The sequence below is a fragment of the Salmo salar genome, chromosome ssa20 (assembly GCF_905237065.1).
Source record: "Salmo salar chromosome ssa20, Ssal_v3.1, whole genome shotgun sequence".
Taxonomy (NCBI): domain Eukaryota; kingdom Metazoa; phylum Chordata; class Actinopteri; order Salmoniformes; family Salmonidae; genus Salmo; species Salmo salar.
This window is the reverse complement of record NC_059461.1, coordinates 63,922,913-63,944,640: the sequence shown is the minus strand read 5'-3', so window position 1 is coordinate 63,944,640 and position 21,728 is coordinate 63,922,913. Positions and strand designations below refer to the sequence as shown.

General features: G+C 41.6%; 1 protein-coding gene and 1 pseudogene across 2 annotated transcripts; both read right to left on the bottom strand.

Moving 5' to 3' along the window:
* Nucleotides 1–108: 108 nt before the first annotated feature.
* Nucleotides 109–16,507, bottom strand: LOC123729181 (heat shock protein beta-1-like; annotated as a pseudogene).
* On the bottom strand, nucleotides 2,533–20,901 carry LOC106581199 (calcium/calmodulin-dependent protein kinase kinase 1). 2 transcript variants are annotated; one of them, XM_045703767.1, is made up of 16 exons: nucleotides 20,802–20,901; nucleotides 19,886–20,144; nucleotides 19,582–19,629; nucleotides 19,370–19,423; nucleotides 19,173–19,224; nucleotides 18,936–19,069; nucleotides 18,811–18,847; nucleotides 18,594–18,615; nucleotides 18,092–18,180; nucleotides 17,507–17,706; nucleotides 17,243–17,296; nucleotides 16,911–16,984; nucleotides 16,292–16,673; nucleotides 15,790–15,893; nucleotides 11,364–11,408; nucleotides 2,533–5,059 (listed from the first exon to the last, which is right to left on the bottom strand). In XM_045703767.1, the coding sequence occupies exons 2-13, from the start codon at nucleotides 20,129–20,131 to the stop codon at nucleotides 16,547–16,549; spliced, it is 1,137 nt and encodes a 378-aa protein (XP_045559723.1). In that variant the 5' UTR covers nucleotides 20,132–20,144; nucleotides 20,802–20,901; the 3' UTR covers nucleotides 2,533–5,059; nucleotides 11,364–11,408; nucleotides 15,790–15,893; nucleotides 16,292–16,546. The 2 variants fall into 2 exon arrangements, with proteins under 2 accessions (XP_045559723.1, XP_045559724.1); XM_045703768.1 differs by having other exon boundaries at nucleotides 19,886–20,139; nucleotides 20,802–20,900.
* Nucleotides 20,902–21,728: the final 827 nt, after the last annotated feature.

Below are 21,728 nucleotides of genomic sequence, written 5' to 3'. Positions count from 1 at the left end.
TTTTTATTATTCTTTACTTGTATTCGGCACATGTGACAAATAAAGTTTGATTTGATCAATCTTGATTGCATGAGAATTGAGAGAGAAATACTGAATCATGTAAATCATCTAATTCAATAACATGAAGGAATACTGACCGATAATCTCTGTCACTCTCTATCCTTGGCCTTGACCATCAGCTCCTCAGGGACGAACAGGTTGACGTCCAGGCTGATGGGTCTGCTTCCTCTGAGACAGGCCAGATCTGAGCTGGCGGGACATTGTGCAGGTGTAGGGGTTGCCCATTAGGCAGTAGAAGTAGAAGCCTACATCCACGGAGGAGCCTGGGGGGCACATGTAGCTGGGCCAGCGGGAGCCTGGCCAGTGGGACCACTTGTCTGGGATCTGGGGCATCCCGAAGGACTGGTCAAAGAGCCGTGTGCCGTGGCGCCAGTTGCGGAAGGAGTCAAAGTTTGGCTCCCGGAGCATAGTGAAAGGGACATGATTTAAACTATTTGTTAGGAAACAAAGACAAGCTCATGTGTCCAAAGAAAACAAATACTTTGAGAAGACTGTCTGTGTAATCTGCAGTTATTCACATTGAGTTTAAAAACAATTCCATCCAACATTTTTGAATTAATAATCATGAAAAGCGGAACAGTGAAATAGTCTACCAAGGAGTATAGCCAAGAAATTAGCTCTCTGCCGCAGTGGCAGTTCTGAAAGTGATGATTTAATTTGTTGGTTTAGGACTTGATTGCATGTCAGTGACACCAGCATGGTCTTTGTGTGAAAATCAACCGGGACCTTAAAATTTCTTTGGGATAGGCGGTGGTATTTTGACGTCCGGATGAAAAGCGTGCCCAAAGTAAACTGCCTGCTACTCAGGCCCAGAAGCTAGGATATGCAGGCGAAACCCCCGAGGACAAACCATCCAGAAAAAAAGAAATTCAGTTCACTGTGTTTTCAATAGGTTTCTATGTTAAACTAGATTTATGAGGGACCTGGTTGCAGTTCCTATGGCTTCCACTAGATTTCAACAGTCTTTAGAAATTGGTTGATGTTTTTCCTTTGAGAAATAAAGAAGTACGGCTATTCAGAATGAGAGTCAAGCCAAGTGGACTCTTTGTTTGGGGCGCGCGACCTGTAGCTCGCTCCACTTTGATTTTATCCACTATTGAACACAGTATATTCCATCTTAAATTTGATCGATTATTTACGTTTTAGGATACCTAAGGATGGATTAGGAAAGTTGTTTAAAATGTTTGGACAAAGTTTACAGGTAACTTATTAGATAATTTGTAGTCATGTTGGGCGAGTTGGAACCGGTGTATTTCTGAATCAAACGCGGCAAATAAATGGACATTTTGGGGATATAAAAAAGGAGTTTATCGAACAAAAGGACCATTTGTGATGTTTCTGGGACATATTGGAGTGCCAACAGAAGAAGATCTTCAAAGGTAAGGCATGAATTATATCGTTATTTCTGACTTTTGTGTCGCCACCTGCCTGGTTGAAAATGATTGTTATGCATTTGTATGGTGGGGTGCTGTCCTCAAATAATCGTATGGTTTGCTTTCGTCGTAAAGCCTTTTTGAAATCTGACACCGCGGCTGGATTAACAAGAAGTTAAGCTTTATTTGGACATATTGCATGTGTATTTTCAAGATTGTTAAATATTTACAATTCTGAGGTTTGAATTTGGCGCCCTGCACTTTCACTGGATGTTGGTCAGGTGGGACGCTACCATCCCACCTAGCCTAGAGAGGTTTTAACGTGGGTCTAGGCCAGGTTTTGCAAACCAGTCAGTTATACGAAGCTCAGAGAGAAAGAGACATGGGCAACATGACTGCGAGCATGATGGAGTCGTGAGTGACTTAGAACAGACTGACAGAGTTGGGGATGGGAAATGGACTCTGAGAAAACCAAGCCCATGATGGTGCTGACTGGGTTGTAACAGCTGTTGTGGCTTTAGCTGGGCCGGGGGAGTCCCACTGGGCCTCTGCATTGGCCTGGCTGGCTCAGCCTGTTGCTGAGGCTGTCATGGCAGATGTCGCTGGCAAGGGAGCAGAAAATGATCAGCTATACAGCATACAGTTCTCCCAAAGAAGACAGGCTGTGCTGGAGGGTTGGTGGTCTCTGGAGCACAAAGGGGAGGTGTGATCTACAATACACAGGTACGTACTTCACACTGGATTAGGGAGCTTGTTTTTTTTAATCAGTTACAAAACAACACATTTTCTGTTTCCTGTGTAGCCTATTTTATGTAAGGAATCACAACAAATCAATTGTCAACTGAATTGTACCTCTATCAGTAGACCAGTGGATTTGTATATATAGTGTGGAGAAACAAGTCAGTTTTATGCATTCTATTTCTAAGGTGTGGTCCGATCAAAAACAGAGCACTACTGTGCTGTTGCTTGGCAACTGTTTCCACAGTAACCTTTGCTCAGAAACATTCCACTGTGGATTTCGAGGAGTACCATGTACATCAATGGGAAAACAAACTGATCACAAAAAAAGCCAATTAATGTGAAGAATGGTTAAACATGGTTCAAAGTGATGTGCATGTTTCAAGAAATTAATGAACATGCCTTTTTTATTTTGTTACAGATCACATGGAGGCTGTGCATTTAGCATGTACCCCTAACACCTGTGCAGTAAGTCACTCACTTCAATATAGGGAAACTTAACCCCTGGAGTGTTTATTTTAGATAAAGGGACTGTGTGTCTATCCAAATCCCCTGTCATAACACATATGACTCGTATCACAGCCCCTTGAGATAAATGGCTCTATAGTACACAGGATAAACACACCTATTTTTACCTCCTCTTGCTGAGGAGTGCATGACAGAGACGTATGGACTTCATATGTGCACCTCTTTCTTATCAAGAGTGGGCACACCTTTACATGCATTGTGTGACATCAAGGTGTTCCCTGACCATTGAAAGAAAAAAAGCATGGGACAAATGGCATGATGTTTCATTGTGGTCGTTGGCAAGTGGTATTAGATCATTCAACAGAAATACACAATAATATGTCTGAAGCAAGCCTAATGTAGCCTCTGTATGAAGAACAATGGAGAAAAAAACTGGCCTGAGGCACAATAGATGATACAGTTAGACAGAAGGGTGCCATCTAGTGGTATATTTACAAAGAAACAGGGACATTGAACATAAGGCCTGTGACTATATGTCTGTCAATTTTGAATAAACAAACACTGAAAATCAAAGTAGACACATACCTTAGTACAATTGCCCACACCCCAAACATTTCTTCAAAACAGCACAGTTCTCAAAATGGTTCTCAGACACAGTCTCCATCAACTTCAGGTACAAAATCGCTTACCTAAAAACGTCATACGGGCGCTTTGATACTTTTGACCTGTCCCATTCTAATTAAGGTCCCAGGGGCCCAAATTCACAGAGGCCCAGATTCACAAAATGTTCTTAAGAAAAAAATTATTTTTAACTGTCATTTTCTCCATAACTATAGACTTAAGAAGAAAGTTCAGAAAAGTTGCTATTCTTCAAAAAGGTTATTGGAAATGTTCTTGAGCTATTTCTCCTTAAGCAAAAAGTTAAGAAGAAATGTAGATTCTTGAACTAAAGTTATTGGAAATTCTAAGATAGTTTCAGTATTGATTATTTTAACCCAAGAACATGTTTTAGAACAGTAATCTCTAGGCAACCCATTTAGCTAGCTAGCTAGCTAGCTAGCAATGGTAATCATGTTGGCATATTTATTATTGCGATTACTGTTCTAAAACATGTTCTTGGGTTTAAAATAATCAATACTGAAACTTTCAGATTAAGTTTGAGGGTGAATTAAGAAGACATTTCTCTTGAGAAGGTTTTGTGAATCTGGGCCCAGGTTCCTACCCTGTCACAATAATACAAGTGTTATTCCAGTCGGTTTTTTACAAAAACATGTGGATGGTGTCAGAGAGCCATACTTGAATAGCTTACTGGGCCATGACATGAGGGAATATCAATATGAACAAATATGTGGCCATATTGTTGAAAATTATGTGGTAAACTTCAGAATTTCAAAAGCACCAATGAAAAAAGCCAAACCAAAAACAGGTCTTTTGTCTTATTCACATGTTTACATTGTGATATTATATGACTTTCATGTCAGCTGAGATGATTCAGAATAAGCGCCACTTTTTAGCTCCTCGCAATGCAGACTTTGTGTCGACACTTGTTTTTCACTCTTAAATCTGAATGTTGTCCTAAAAGCTGTGGTCAGGCTATTCTGACAAATGTTCCAGAAGTCCATTTGACATCTTGATGGAGTTCTAGATGTGATGTTATTCACTTCATCTTGTACAACAGTAAAAAAAAATATAATAAAGCATTTAGTCCTACTCTTTTTTTTTTTATCGGCTCCAGATTAAAGATTGCTTGCACTATAGGACGTTAATAACACCTGCGCGCAAGAGTCAGCACATCCTGTTAGAGAGAGCCATACAGAGAACAAACAAGAATGTTAATTTGCTAACTTTAACTATCGTCAACATCAACTGTATGAAAGCATGCAAAAATGACTTCTTTGGAATGGTAAATATTTACATTGTAACAACCACATTTCAGTTCAGCACATAGGTGTAATATTTGGAGAAACACAGAGCTAACAGTACAAAAGGCATTCAGGCTATTAAGAGTACTATAGTACAGTCATGAATAGACAATGAAACCTATGACACAAACATCATGCAGATGGGATAAGACAAAAGTTAAAACAAACTAACACATGGTTTGTACTGTAATTATATGATATATATAAGGTTTATCACAAATCTTTCTTAAAGACTGTATCGGGGTAAGCTCTTTCATTTGGATCTTTCTTCAAATACATCACATTAATATTACATACTATGTGAAGATACAGCAAAGAGTTTAAACAGGTCTGTCCATTAATTTAAACAGGTCAATGAGAAAATTAAAAAAACGAAATAAAAAAATAGTGTGGGAGCAGGTTTACCAGCAGGCCTATGCAAATGTACCATCATCTTCAGTAAGGTCCTCCAACTCTCCTTCCACGCTTCCATCCAACTCTGCTACTCTGCTTGACTTCCTGTGGGCAACATATGTTTTATTGTCTCCAATGATGAAATCGGGGCAAGTGGGACAACTATGGATCGGTCTCCGTACAACTGAAATTCCACAATTTGAGCAAGCATATCTCCTGTCCCATTTGAGATACAGTCATTATATTTTGTACATACAGTGCCTTGCAAAAGTATTCCGACGCCTTGGACTTCATCACATTTTAGTGTGTTACAAAGTGGGATATAAAAATATTTATTTTTAAGATGAATCTAAATTAAATAACTAAAATATAGTCGTTGCATAAGTATTCAGCTCCCTGAGTCAATGCATGTTACAAACACCTTTGGAATCAATTACAGCTGTGAGTCTTCTTGGGTAAGTCTATAAGAGCTTCGCACACCTGGATTGTACAATATTTGCCCATTATTCTTGTCAAAACTCTTCAAGCTCTGGCAAGATGTTGGGGATCATGCATAGACAGAAATGTGCAAGTCTTACCATAGATTTCCAAGCAGACTTAAGTCAAAACTGTAACTTGGCCACTCAGGAACATTCACTGTCTTCTTGGTACGAAACTCAAGTGTAGATTTGGACTCATGTAGTAAGTTTGCCATGCGGTAGCTGACAGAACAGTCTATGACTATGGTGGCTGGAGTTGTTGACAGTTTTCAGGGCCTTCCTCCTTTTTAGGGCCTGGTGTAGAGGTCCTGGATGGCAGGAAGCTTGGCTCCGGTGATGAAGTGGGCCTTACGCACTACCCTCTGTAGTGCCTTGCGGTCGGAGGCCGAGCAGTTGCCATACCAGTCAGTGATGCAACCAGTCAGGATGCACTCGATGGTGCATCTGTAGAACCTTTTGAGGATCTGAGGACCCATGACAAATCTTTTAAGTCTCCAGAGGGGGAATAGGTTTTGTTGTGCCCTCTTCACAACTGTCTTGGCATGCTTGGACCATGTTAGTTTGTTGGTGATGTGGACACCAAGGAACTTGAAGCTCTCAACCTGCTCCACTACAGCCCTGTTGATGAGAATGAGGGCACGCTCGGTCCTCCTTTTCCTGTAGTCCACAATCATCTCCTTTGTCTTGAGCACGTTGAGTTAGAGGTTGTTGTCCGGGCACCACACGGCCAGGTCTCTGACCTCCTCCCTATAGGCTGGCTCGTCGTTGTCAGTGATCAGGCCTACCACTGTGTCATCGGCAAACTTAATGATGGTGTTGGAGTTGTGCCTGGCCGTGCATTCATGAGTGAACAGGGCGTACAGGAGGGGACTGAGCACTCACCCTTGAGGGTCCCCAGTGTTGAGGATCAGCGTGGCGGATGTGTTGTTACCTACCCTTGCCACCTGAGGGCGGCCCGTCGGGAAGTCCAGGATCCAGTTGCAGAGGGAGGTGTTTAGTCCCAGTGTCCTTAGCTTATTGATGAGCTTTGAGGGCACTATGGTGTTGAGCGCTGAGTTGTAGTCAATGAAAGCATTCTCACATAGGTGTTCCTTTTGTTCAGGTGGGAAAGGGCAGTGTGGAGTGCAATAGATCTGTGAATCTGTTAGGGTGGTATGCAAATTGGAGTGGGTCTAGGGTTTCTGGGATAATAATGCTGATGTGAGCCATTACCAGACTTTCAAAGCACTTCATGGCTACAGACGTGAGTGCTACGGGTTGGTAGTCATTTAGGCAGGTTAACTTAGAGTTCTTGGGCACAGGGACTATGGTGGTCAGCTTGTTGGTATTACAGACTCGGACAGGTTAGTATTACAGACTCGGACAGGGAGAGGTTGAAAATGTCAGTGAAGACACTTGCCAGTTTGTAGTCCGTAATAGTTTTCAAACCCTGCCACATCCGACGAGCGTCGGAGCCGGTGTGGTACGATTCAATCTTAGTCCTGTATTGACACTTTGCCTGTTTGATGGTTCGCCGGAGGGCATAGCGGGATTTCTTATAAGCTTCCGGGTTAAAGTCCTGTTCCTTGAAAGCGGCAGCTCTAGCCATTAGCTCAGTGCGGATGTGTCCTGGCTTCTGGTTGGGGTATGTACGTACGGGCACTGTGGGGACGATGTCATCAATGCACTTATTGATGAAGCCGTTGACTGATGTGGTGTACTTCTCAATGCCATAGGAAGAATCCCGGAACATATTCCAGTCTGTGCTAGCAAAACAGTCCTGTAGCTTAGCATCTGTTTTGGACCATGGTAGTTTGTTGGTGATGTGGACACCAAGGAACTTGAAGCTCTCTGACCACTTTTTTATTGACCGAGTCACTGGTGCTTCCTGCACACATTTTTGCTTGTAAGCAGGAATCAGGAGGACCTCTATCCTCTTTTTCTCCGTCGTCTCTTCCCGCAAATGACGGGGGATTTTGGCCTGTTCCCGGGAAAGCAGTATGCCGTTCACGTCGGGCTCGTCGGACTCGTTGAAGGATAAAAAAGCTTCTGCCAGTTCGGGGTGAGTAATCACTGTTCTGATGTCCATAAGTTATTTTAAATCATAAGAGACGGTAGCAGCAACATTATGTACAAAAGTTTAAAAATAAGCTACATACAACGCAAATAAATTGACATAAAAACACAATCGGATAGGAGCACGTAAAACGTCAGCCATCTTCTCCGGCGCCGTCAATCACAGTTGTGTCCTAATGAAAGGTGAATTCCTCTCCCAGTCTGGTGTACAGCAAACTGAAGTAGGTTTTCTTCTAGGATTTTGCCTGTGCTTAGCTCTATCCTGTTTCTTTTTGTCCTGAAAAACTCCCCAGTATTTGCCAAGCATACCCATACCATGAGGCAGCCACCACCATGCATGAAAATAAGGAGGCAGTTACTCAGTGATGTGTTGTGTTGGATTTGCCCCAAGCATAAGGCTTTGGAGTATTACTTTAATACCTTGTTAAAACCAAGATGCAAGTTTTTATCATTTAGGTCAGTATTGTGGAGTACTACAATGTTGTTGATCCATCCTCAGTTTTCTGCCATCACAGACACTGAACTCTGCAGCTGTTTTAAAATCACCAATGGTCATTCCTGTCCGAAAGCTCAGTTTAGAAGGAGCACTATACCTTTGATGTGTCTGGGTGGTTTAATATATAATCCACAGCATAATTATTAACTTGACCATGCTTAAAGAGATATTCAATGTCTGATTTGTTACTGTTACCAATCTACCAATAACTGCCCTTCTTTATGAGGTTTTCAAAAAGCTCTCTGGTCTTTGTAGTTTTATCTGTGCTTGAAATGTAATACTTGACTGAAGGACCTTACAGATGTTGTATGTATGGGGGACAGAGGAAGGGTTAGTCATTCAAAAATCATGTAAACACCTATTATTTCAAACAGAGTGAGTCCTTGTAACTTATTATGTGATTTGTTAAGCAATATTTCACTCCTGAACTAATTTAGGCTTGCCTAAAAACGGGCTAAATACTTATGCAACGACTATATTTTAGTTATGTAATATATACAGTATATATAATTTTCTTCCACTTTGACATTACATTACTCATGCTGCCAAACATACCCTCGTAAAACTGACTATCCTCCCGATTCACGACTTCGGCGATGTCATTTACAAAATAGCCTCCAACTCTACTCAACAAATTGGATGCAGTTTATCACAGTGCCATCCGTTTTGTCACCAAAGCCCTATATACTACCCACAACTGCGACCTGTACGCTCTCATTGGCTGGCCCTCGCTTCATACTCGTCGCCAAACCCATTGGCTCCAGGTCATCTATAAGTCTTTGCTAGGTAAAGCCCTGCCTTATTTCAGTTCACTGGTCACCATAGCAGCACCCACCCGCAGCACGCGCTCCAGCAGATATACACTGCTCAAAAAAATAAAGGGAACACTTAAACAACACAATGTAACTCCAAGTCAATCACACTTCTGTGAAATCAAACTGTCCACTTAGGAAGCAACACTGATTGACAATACATTTCACATGCTGTTGTGCAAATGGAATAGACAACAGGTGGAAATTATAGGCAATAAGCAAGACACCCCCAATAAAGGAGTGGTTCTGCAGGTGGAGACCACAGACGACTTCTCAGTTCCTATGCTTCCTGGCTGATGTTTTGGTCACATTTGAATGCTGGCGGTGCTTTCACTCTAGTGGTAGCATGAGACGGAGTCTACAACCCACACAAGTGGCTCAGGTAGTGCAGCTCATCCAGGATGGCACATCAATGCGAGCTGTGGCAAGAAGGTTTGCTGTGTCTGTCAGCGTAGTGTCCAGAGCATGGAGGCGCTACCAGGAGACAGGCCAGTACATCAGGAGACGTGGAGGAGGCCGTAGGAGGGCAACAACCCAGCAGCAGGACCGCTACCTCCGCCTTTGTGCAAGGAGGAGCAGGAGGAGCACTGCCAGAGCCCTGCAAAATGACCTCCAGCAGGCCACAAATGTGCATGTGTCTGCTCAAACGGTCAGAAACAGACTCCATGAGGGTGGTATGAGGGCCCGACGTCCACAGGTGGGGGTTGTGCTTAAGGCCCAACACCGTGCAGGACGTTTGGCATTTGCCAGAGAACACCAAGATTGGCAAATTCGCCACTGGCGCCCTGTGCTCTTCACAGATGAAAGCAGGTTCACACTGAGCACGTGACAGATGTGACAGAGTCTGGAGATGCTGTGGAGAACGTTCTGCTGCCTGCAACATCCTCCAGCATGACCGGTTTGGCGGTGGGTCAGTCATGGTGTGGGGTGGCATTTCTTTGGGGGGCCGCACAGCCCTCCATGTGCTCGCCAGAGGTAGCCTGACTGCCATTAGGTACCGAGATGAGATCCTCAGACCCCTTGTGAGACCATATGCTGGTGTGGTTGGCCCTGGGTTCCTCCTAATGCAAGACAATGCTAGACCTCATGTGGCTGGAGTGTGTCAGCAGTTCCTGCAAGAGGAAGGCATTGATGCTATGGACTGGCCCGCCCGTTCCCCAGACCTGAATCCAATTGAGCACATCTGGGACATCATGTCTCGCTCCATCCACCAACACCACGTTGCACCACAGACTGTCCAGGAGTTGACGGATGCTTTAGTCCAGGTCTGGGAGGAGATCCCTCAGGAGACCATCCGCCACCTCATCAGGAGCATGCCCAGGCGTTGTAGGTAGGTCATACAGGCACGTGGAGGCCACACACACTACTGAGCCTCATTTTGACTTGTTTTAAGGACATTACATCAAAGTTGGGTCAGCCTGTAGTGTGGTTTTCCACTTTAATTTTGAGTGTGACTCCAAATCCAGACCTCCATGGGTTGATAAATTAGATTTCCATTGATTATTTTTGTGTGATTTTGTTGTCAGCACATTCAACTATGTAAAGAAAAAAGTACTTAATAAGATTATTTATTTCATTCAGATCTAGGATGTGTTGTTTAAGTGTTCCCTTTATTTTTTTGAGCAGTATATTTCACTCAAAGCCAATTCCTCCTTTGGCTGCCTTTCCTTCCAGTTCTCTTCTGCCAATGACTGGAACGAACTGCAAAAATCACTGAAGCTGGAGACTCATATCTCTCTCACTAACTTCAAACACCAGCTGTCAGAGCAGCTCACAGATCATTGCACCTGTACATAGCCCATCTGTAAATAGCCCATCCAACTACCTCATCCCCATACTGTATTTATTTATTTATTTTGCTCCTTTGCACCCCAGTATCTCTACTTGCACACTCTACTTGCACATCTATCACTCCAGTGTTTAATTGCTATATCGTAATTACCTCGCCACTATGGGCTATTTTATTGCCTTACCTCCCATATCTTACCTCATTTGCACACACTGTATATAGACTTTTGAGCTGCAGTCATTACATGTTGTACATATTAGCATCTCCTCATGATCCTGTTTTATATCAATGCATCTCCCTATCAGGCAGTGGAGCCCGGTCTCTGACATCCCGTCCATTGTGAGCTATCAAGTTTTGATTTCCAAGGGAAAAAAGACTTGACTGTTTTTTATCTTTCTCATTAATCCACGCAACAAACGTGAATAATTGGCACTCATTGGCCCAATGGGGGTGCTGCATAATTTGTGGGGGACAACATGTTTACTCTTGCCTTGTTACTGTGTGTTGTTAAAGGCAACTAGAAGGGGGAAGGGTCATGACAAGAAGAACACTACATTAAATGCCATTCATGTCAGGACCAGCATTACCCATCAAGTCCAATACACATAAACTCTCAGCAGCGATAGTACTGAGACCATAGAAAATAATCACATAGAGTAGAATGACAGTGATCAAACCCCAGAAGAAACCCTGTTAGCACAAGACTAAGGTTGCGTCCCAATTCCAAATTGCACCATATTCTCTATATAGTGTGTACTACTTTGATCAGGGCTCTTACCTCAACGAAGGATGAACCTTGGATTCCAAACTCCCCCAAGAGTCTCTGCAACAGGTAACAGATAGACAAGAACAGGACAATATCAGCAAATATGTGCTTGTTAAAGACTGTACGTCAATACAATTTAATCATAAAGTTACATTACATGATGGAGATAGATAAACAACGCATATCACAATATTCCAAAATACAATCATGGGAAAACAGTTTGGAAAGCAAATGGCTATTGCTGTAAACAGAAGTCAAAGACAATACTATAATCTGCCTTTAAGTTATAAAAATTCTCTACTTAATTGAGAGAACAGTATAGCCTATCTTCTTGGCGCCATATGCGTTGAGACAACGCATTATCAATGACCCAAGCCCAGCTCATTTAATCCCTACCATTGTGTCGCTGAGTTGTCATAATGCTTCAGCAAATGTACATTATCCCAGGGGTGTTGGAAGGCACAATATAAGAAACCTAATTTATGTCCCTCTTACTGCCCTGAATGCCTCTGCTGATCCTACAGCTATTGTATGCAGTAATCAAATGCCTATAACCACGGTTATACTGGTAGCACTGAAGTGGTGTGCCCTAGCAGGAAGTCCACTGTGTGCAGCTCACACTGCACTAACATAAATAACCCAAGCATGTCTACCTCTGCTAAGCTTCCCAGTAAAGCAAGAAAAACAATCAAGAATCCCAGAAAAGTGCTACAAATAGCCCACGTTAACATGTCATTTAAGAAAGAAGGTTCATGAAATCAGTAATTTGCTAGTAACAGATGACATTCATATTCTGACAATCTCTGAAACTCACTTAGATAATACCCTTGCTGATACAGTGGTAGCAATACATGGTTATAACAGAAATGCCAAAGGTGGAGGTGTGGCTGTTTATATTCAGAACCACATTCCTGTAAAGCTTAGAGAGGATCTCATGTTAAGCAGGTTAATCTGCCTCACCTAAAGCCTATTCTGGTGGGAAGCTGCTATAGACCACCAAGTGTTAAGTGTTAACAGTCAGTACCTGGATAACATGTGTGAAATGCTTGATAATGTATATGATATCAATAGAAAGGTCTATTTTCTGGGTGATTTAAATATTAAATGGTTTTCATCAGGCTGCCCACTCAAGAGAAAGCAACTAATGCCTGCAACCTGGTTCAGGCTATCAATCAACCTACAAGGGTAGGTTGATTGATAGCACAGGAATGAAATCCTCAACATGTATTGATTACATCTTTACTAATGCTGCAGAAAAGTGTTTGAAAGCAGTATCCAAATCCATCGGATGTAGTGATCACAATATAGTAGCTATATCTAGGAAAATCAAAGTTCCAAAGGCTGGGCCTAATATAGTGTATATGAGGTCATACAATAAGTTTTGTAGCGATTCCTATGTTGTTGAAAAATAATATTTATTTGTCCGTGGTGTGTAATGAGGAGCAACCAGATGCTGCACTTGACACATTTATGAAATTGCTTATCCCAGTTACTAATAAGTATGCACCCAATAAGAAAATGAATGCAAAAATGGTTAAATCCCTGTGTATTGCTGAGGAATTGATAAACTGTATGGTTGAGAGGGATGAGGCAAAAGAAATGGGAAATATGTCTGGCTGTACAACCGACTGGCAAACGATAATAGCAGATGATATTGCTCCTATTTGCCACATCATCAATTTAAGCCTACTAGAAAGTGTGTGCTCTCAGGCCTGGAGGGAAGCAAAAGTTATTCCCCTACCTATGGATAGTAAAGCCCCCTTCACTGGCTCAAATAGCCGACCAATTAGCCTACTACCAAGCCTTTGTAAACTTTTGGGGAAAAATGGTGTTTGACCAGATAAAATGCTATTTTACAGTAAACAAATTGACAGGGTTATAGGGAAGGACATTCAACAAGCACAGCACTTACACAAATGACTGATGATTGGCTGAGAGAAATTGATGATAAAAGATTGGGGGCTGTTTTGTTAGACTTCAGTGCGGCTTTTGACATTATCGATCACAGTCTATTGCTGGTAAAATGTATGTGTTATGGCTTTACACCCTCTACTATATTGTGGATAAAGAGTTATCTGTCTAACAGAAGACAGAGGGTGTACTTTAATGGAAGCCTCTCCAACAAAATCCAGGTAGAATCAGGAATTCTCCAGTGCAGCTGTCTAGGCCTTTTACTTTTTTCAATCTTTACTAATGACATGCCGCTGGCTTTGAGTAAAGACCGGAATAAGTTTGTCCAACATATTTCAAAAACTAAGATCATTGTATTTGGGACAAATCATTAATTAAACCCTAAATCTCAACTAAATCTTGTAATGAATAATGTGGGAATTGTAATTGTACAAAGAGAGCTATCATGACTAATATACATGTCAATCTCTCCTGGCTCAAAGTGGAGGAGAGATTGAGTACTATAGTACATGGAACTCTTTCCACATCAAGTAACTCATGCAAGCAGTAAAATTAGATAAAAATACACCTTATGGAACAGCGGGAACTGTGAAGCAACACAAACATAGGCACAGACACATGCATACAAACACACAAAAACATAAGCACTATACCCACACGTACATGGATTTTGGTTATAGATATGTGGTAGTAGAGTAGAGGCCTGAGGGCACACACTTAATGTGTTGTGAATGTATTGCAATGTTTTAAAAATGTATAACTGCCTTCCTTTTTCTGGACCCCTGGAAGAGTAGCTGCTGCCTTGGCCGGTGAGTGAGCATATTCACTCTTTATCATTGTTGGGTCAGTGCCACTTGAAAGTTTGTTTTTGGACAATCATTTCATCCTCCATGTTAGATGAACGTAATATGGTATTTGTGTCTCCCCTTCTCATAGGCATATTAGATGGATCAACATCGTATTTATTGATATGTTTGTCAGTGTCAGCAGAGTAGGCTACACTGTAAGTTTTGTTGAATTAAAAATATTATGCCAATATCTCCAGTCATATAAAGTATAGAATTGCATAAAAGGCAAACATTTTCCATTGCACAGAAAGGAGAAGAAACATATCTGATATAGCCTATAGCCTACTGTACGGCACTCAGCCAAGCATTTAACGGTCTTTTTTGTGAATAGTGACTGAGTAATATTATTCGCCTAAATTAGGACTATCAAATCTACTCATAACATTAGGAATAGTAGGCTCTTACATACAGTACCAGTCAAAAGTTTGGACACGCCTACTCATTCAAGGGTTTTTCCTTATTTTGACTATTTTCTACATTGTAGAATAATAGTGAAGACATCAAAACTATGAAATAACACATATGGAATCATGTAGTAACCAAGAAAGTGTTAAACCAATCAAAATATATTTTATATTTGAGATGCTTCAAAGTAGCCACCCTTTGCCTTCATTACAGCATAACGCCCTGTACCAGAACTAGCTAATTAGCTACAAAGCTACATCACTTCACAAGAAGCTATAATTAGCTGTGGCAGAGGCACCAAACAGCTCCGCACAGGTCCCAGTACACTTACTGTACACCCAGCCTGACTTTTTGGAAAACAAATGCAGCTGGCAGCACACAATTAGCTCTGCTTTCCTCAGGGCTTTCCTCTAAGCTTTTTAGGAGGGGCCAAATGCTTCTGCTACAGATACAGGTAACTGCCAAAATAAAGGAAACGCCAACACACCAAATAAAGGAAACACCAACATAAAGTCATATTAGGGCGTTGGGCCACGATGAGCTGCCAGAACAGCTTCAATGCGCCTTGGCATAGATTCTACAAAGTGTCTGGAACTCTATTGGAAGAATGTGACACCGTTCTCCTACAAGAAATTCCATAATTTTGTGTTCTGTTGATGGTTGTGAAAAACACTCTCAGGAGCTGCTCCAGAATCTCCCAAAAGTGATCAATTGGGTTCAGATCTGGTGACTGAGACGGCCATGGCATATAGTTTACACCAGGGTTCCCTAACTGGAGTCCCATGGGCAGTTTTATTTGGCCCGCCAAGTTTTCTGAACAAAAACATTTTTTTTATTATCTTCAAACATCAGGAAATCAGCTTCAAGTGATTACAATTTTGGAAATCTGTTCCCATGTATTCCCATGCATGATAAAGAGACACATAATCGTATACAAATGTAAGCAAGGTTTGAAATTATTATGTTTTAGTCAAATATTAGATCTGTTTGGGCTTCTTGCAGTCAATTTGCAGTCTACAAATGATTTGTAATTATGTTCCGCCCCCACGACCATCCAATCTAGTTGATGATCCCTGGGTTACATCATTTTTATGCTCATCAAACTATCCAGTGATCACTTGTGCCCTGTGGATGGGGGAATTGTCATCCTATGTTAATCCCATTTACAGTAGCCTATATAGCTAACCAACTCTGTGTATTTCTGTCACTTTGTTTTGTTTTGTTTTGTTTGGCAGATAGAGAAACCAGATAAGGAGGATTTCTAGCGGACTTACGCAAGAATACCTCCTGGAGCGGACATGGACCTCTCTGCCCTCCTGTTCTGACACACAAAGGGGTTACTGAAGGACCTCTTCCTCAGCATGGACTTCACCAGGATCTAATGTGGGGAGAGAGAGTGTCACAGAGTGTGTCCCAAATGGCACCCTATTCCCAATATAGTGCACTACTTTTGACCAGAGGCCCTGGTCAAAAGTAGTGCACTATATTGGGAATAGGGTGCCATTTAAGACAGAGCAATACTCTATCAATTTGCCTTATGACTTAACTTTTCCCTGACCATGTGTCTTGACCTGGAAAACTCTGGGCACTCAAGTTTTTCCTGTTGTAGGTCCCAGACTTTTTCCCTTATTAAGACACAGATGTTCAGGAAAAACTCCAGTCCCTATTTGTAATAGATGAGTAATTAAGTAAGTCTTGTCCGAGCCAGAACGGCTCATAGGGCAGGAGCCTATCTCCTGTACATCCCCTGGACAGGACACTTGTGAACTGACTCACCACAGCAGACAGACTGGGGATGAGTTTGATAGAGTTCTGGACCTCCTCCTCAGTGACCTCCACCACGGTGCAGTGTTCCTCCTCCAGGGGTAGAAGGTCAGTGCCATCCTCTGTCACCCACGGGTGCTCCTGGCAACACACAGGACAGGGAGGACAATAGTCACACAACACATGAGACAGCTCTACTGGGACAACTCTACTACTGTAACATTTCATTTGAAATGTCAAAGATGGTTTCATGAAGGACTGTTTTTTTTAAAGCACCATTGAAGGTCTAGCTCTGCCCGCTTTCACCTTGATTTCAGGAATGGTGATCCTTGTATAAGGATTTTTATCCAGCATCCTTACAATAAGATCCTTCAACTCCTTGCATACTTCCGGCCTGTGGTACCAAAGAGTGACTGAGATGAATACCCACCAAACCATCTACAGTACAGTAACTAGAGTAGCAGTGAATGGCTAACAACAATAAACAATACGATTACTATGTTATTATCGTGTGCTATTACATGCCATACTGTGAAGTTCTACCCATATTTTAGAGTGGTGCGAATAGTGCAGACTAAATATTCGGACATTGCTTTTACATGGTAAATAGTGTCCCCTTAGTTGAACTCACATGTCTGGGAACTCCACAGGCCTGTTCCTGATCTTATTGTGCAGGCCAATGATGTATTCATCGATGAAAGGGCACTGAGATAGGAAGATAGTGAAGAAAAAACATTAAAATGCTGCTATGAAAAGATAGGCTACATACATACACATGCTGTCTGTTCCCCACATAAATCATTCAAATGATTTATTTTAAAGCATTATTATGTGAGATGCATCGGCTGATCGAACAATATTTGTAGTCATCATCATAATGGACACAGTAAATCAGATGAGAAACCAGCAGGCCAAAACAATCCATGGCAGAATACCGTACATTATGATAATAACAGAACCTACCTTCCCATAGACAAAGCAGTACAGGGTGACTCCCATGGCCCACACATCCAAGGCCTAACAAACATAAACATTGACAATTACTTTACAAAGAGAGCTTGCTGTATATTTTACAGTACAGTAAAATGTTGACGTTTGATACCAAGTACTTTTCTAATTATTTTTGATACCAGTCAATACAATACATTTTAATGTGGTAAGTTTTATTTTTATGATATAATCAAAGATGAATGATCTAATTAGATACATTTGCGATTAGTGTCTAACCTTGCCAGTAAAGCTCTGTTCATGGTCAGTCATCATCTCTGGGGCCATGAAGGCTGGAGTCCCTGCTGAGCTAGACAGCAGAGCATCACTCCCCTCAAACTGGTTACTGACACCAAAGTCTGCAATCTTCACATGCCCATTGTCTCCCAGCAACAGGTTGGAAGGCTTGATGTCTCTGTGGATGATCTTCTGGTAGTGCACTGGGAGGCAGGTGTACCAGGGAAAAATGACAGGAGACACTGATTTAGCTCTTTTTTAAAAATCAACTTTTATACGTCTATGAACAGCATTGACCGAGTGATTTAGGTCTTGATATTCAGCTGTCAAAGCACCAATTGATCCTGTCTTTTCAGAACATATCTGACTAGTGACTTTTAAACCGATGTTTTGCTAAAGCGTGAGCAGGGTTAGCAGTATGCTGCAGGTCTCTGAGCAGAAGGCTAGTAGGTCCTACGTCCCAAATGGCACTCCATTCCCTATTTAGTGCACTACTTTTGACCATGGGCCATAGGGCTCGGGTCAAAAGTAGTGCACTATATAGGGAATAGGATGCCATTTGGGACGAAATCCAGGTGGAGGACTCACAGTATTCAATCCCCAGGATGATGTCTCTGAAGTAGAAGCGGGCTTGTTCCTCTGTGAAGGGAGTGTCTGAGGGCACCTCCATCACTGGGCTAGGCCCCAGGAAAAGCAACAGACACAGGCAAAGGTAATCAAGCATTACCACCATAATATTCCAAAAAGCGGTCTTCCTACCACTAAAAATGCCTGAACCTTGTCATTGTTATCTTATGTCCCTTAAAAATGGATACCTTATATTCACCAAATTCAGTAACTGGATGAGTTATATATAAATAACTAAATTCATCCTTTCAGTGTTATATATAATAATAATATAAACCATTTAGCAGACGCTTTAATCCAAAGTGAATTACAGTCATGCATGCATACATTTTGCATATGGGTGGTCCCGTGAATCAAACCCACTACCGTGGTGTTACAAGCACCATGCTCTACCAGCTGAGCTACAAATGACCAGTGTTATAATGTAATGCAATACAGTATATTCAGAAAGGGGTAAACTTACCCTTTTGGCATTAACTCAAAGGCTAGAAAAAAAACAAACAGAGAATGAAAGGACTAGTCAGAGCTCACATTAGTTTCTATGTAATAAACAAACTGGATAGACTGTATTATAGTCTACAAACTATGGACCTAGTACAAGGAGATACAACAGAAAACATACATTTACCACATAACACCTTATTTCACCATTTAGTGCACTGACATGAATGCATACTTACCCATGTGGAGATTATCTTCAGCAGGATCATCAAGAACCTACAATTGGAAATCTATTAAATTAATACAACTACATGTAATAGTAGAACCTTTTAAATCTTCCACTTATGCATGTCAGTGTGTTCACCTCCACCAAATGGACAATGTTAAGGTGGTCTAGTTTCTTCAGGATTGCGATCTCTTGGTAGACTCTCTCCAGTGGCCCCAGGGGTTTGGGTGGCAGTCCCTGTTCTGTGCTGGCTCCTCGAGGAGGGGGACGCCCTATAAACAACCGCCATTATATATAGTGGTGAGCATCACCAGTTAATGTTCATATCGGTACTAAAGCACATACTAAAGACTTAAAAAGAACATTTTCACCTACGAGGAAATCCACACATCTTCATCAACTTCTTTTTTGAAAAAACTTTCATTGCCTATGAAAGGAAAGACATGATCAGATTGTTCCTATGGTATAAGAGCTAATCAGGCCAAAACAGAGAGTTGAGTAACTGTACGTTTCTCTGCTTCCACAAAGGAGATGATAAGGAATGGAATATGCAGAGCTGAAAAGATGCTTACATAGTATTGTTCATCATCTTCATTGTAAGCTAATCTCACCACCCCATATGAGCCCTACAATAGAAAAAGAAGAAAGTCTGACAGAATCATTTTTTACTTATTACACAAGAATGCCTTATGAAATAATGTTTTTTCTTGTCAGACAAATTCAGCGTCTAGTTTTGATATACAGTTTTGTACCAGACTGAGTATTCTAACTTTTCTTTTCTTACCTTTCCAATCTCATCCTTCAACTTGTATTGGTTGAGCTGGATACAATTCTAGGGAGAAACAAAGTGAAGGGTATTTAGTGGTGGGATATTGCACATTGACTACACATTATTTAGGGTCATGCCTATTTATTTTGAGACTTCATAGATGAATCCCAAATGGAACCCTATCCCCCATATACTGCATCCTGAATGGCACCCTATTCCCTTATGGGCCCTTGTCAAAAGTAGTACACTGTATAAGGAATAGGGTGCCATTTGGGACACAGCCCTGACCTCCATTTGGGATGCAGCCTTGACCTCTGACCTGGGAATCTGAGATGGACACCCGCTTAGACTCGATGGTGGGCTGTCGGGCCTCTCGCGGCTGGGTTGATCGCTCCTGCAATGATAGCTTCCTGTCTGACAATGACAGCTTCCGGCGCGCTGGTGCAGGGGGCCTTCGGTGACCGTTGGGAGCGGTCATCCGGTTGGATGCCACGCTCATGGCGGCCACCATGTCGGCCAGCTCCGCATTGTCCAGCTCTGCTAGTCCATCAGTGTCTTCACTCATGGCTGTCCCTGTCCTTGTCCCAGTCCCGGTTTAATCACAGAGAAAGGTCAGAGATGTCACAGGGGTCAGCTAATTAGATAATTAACATTAAATTGTACATTTTAACCGACATTTACTAGTGTTCTGTACTTGTACATCAAGCTGCTTCATGCTACAGAAACAGGAGATTCTGCTGTAGAGATTCTGCCCTCAGACAAGGCTTACTTACTTAACCAACATTCAACTGTAACATCTCCCTGAAATGGGAGACTACACTATCCTGGCTATTATTTTATTTTTTTACTTTGAATATTGAACATATTTTCCAAATGTAATTTTGTAGAATTAAGGCACGCACATTAACTAGAAATAGCTTATTATATAACAGGGTAAATAAGAAAAAAACGGTATGTCAATTGAATTAATTGTAATTGGCTTGTACCTTTCTACATGTACAATACAAAATTAAATGACTATGACTTTTCATGGAATAATATGTCTAAACGCATCATAGATGACAACCACCTGAGCTCTGCTGCCTACCGATTCCTGTCAACACAAATATCACTAACTGCAAATCCCTCCCAAATCCACCACTAAAACGTTCACACCTACAAAAATCAGATTGTCTGCAGCAAACATAGCAAATTACATAAAGGACGCATTTTCATATTATGGTCGTTTTACTTACACACAGCTTGTGGATCCTACATTGCCTGTCAGTGTGGATGAGCTTCATGGTCTGTTCTGCTGATGTTTAAGAGAGAAAACACCTTTGAGTCTCAGGTCAGGACTTTCACTGCTGAGCCAAAGACTATAGGATTACTCCGGCCTTAAGGATAAATCTTGGCCGTATTTAGCCTCATTAAGGTTATTCTGAACGTAGCAATCAGTGTTTACATTGATAAACTTCACCCCTTGGCCAATGCAACAGGGGAAAAAAGGTAAATGAATGGACATTAGGAATCATGGGGACATTAGGTCTGCATCCCAAATAGCACCATATTCGCTACATAGTGCACTACTCTTGACCAAACACCTATGGGCTCTGGTTAAAAGTAGTGCACTATATAGGGAATATGGTACAATTTGGGACACGGACTAGGAGTTACGGCCAGGAAACAGTTAGATCTAATGGAGACAGGAGATTGATGTTAGGAAAACCACTGGAAGGGAAGGAGGACCAGTGGTGGTGGAACAACCTAATCTGTCTGTGATTTCTCAATGGACAATGCTATAGACATAATGGGAGTTTGCCAAGCTGAGTGCCCAAGGAAGTTCTTAAGCTTGCTGTTTCCCTCAGAGCAAATTGGCTCAAGTGTTACATAAAACCCCTGGAGAGAATTTTCCAACACTGAACATAGAATACCAATCAACCAGAAATTGTTGAAGATATTGCTTGTTTGGATGACTTCTAATACAAAACAATACAATTGTAACAAAATATTTGAAATACAAAATAAAAGCTATTGGATAATTGCAATCAATCCAGTTTATGCCCCCCAAAAAATTCAGGTATAACCTATTCCTAAATACTTGAATTATCACCCTCACAGCCAATGCAATGTTAATCACATAGTCTACAGTATCTACAAAGGCAGATGAACTGACTTTGCTG

Excerpts from the sequence above, each read along its gene's own strand:
- LOC106581199 (XM_045703767.1), bottom strand. The coding sequence starts at position 20,131 with ATGAGTGAAGACACTGATGGACTAGCAGAGCTGGACAATGCGGAGCTG. Across the intron at positions 18,848-18,935 it reads ACATTGTCCATTTGGTGGAG|GTTCTTGATGATCCTGCTGA; the intron begins GTGAACACACTG and ends TTCCAATTGTAG. Across the intron at positions 18,616-18,810 it reads TGAAGATAATCTCCACATGG|CCTTTGAGTTAATGCCAAAA; the intron begins GTAAGTATGCAT and ends TTTTTTTTCTAG.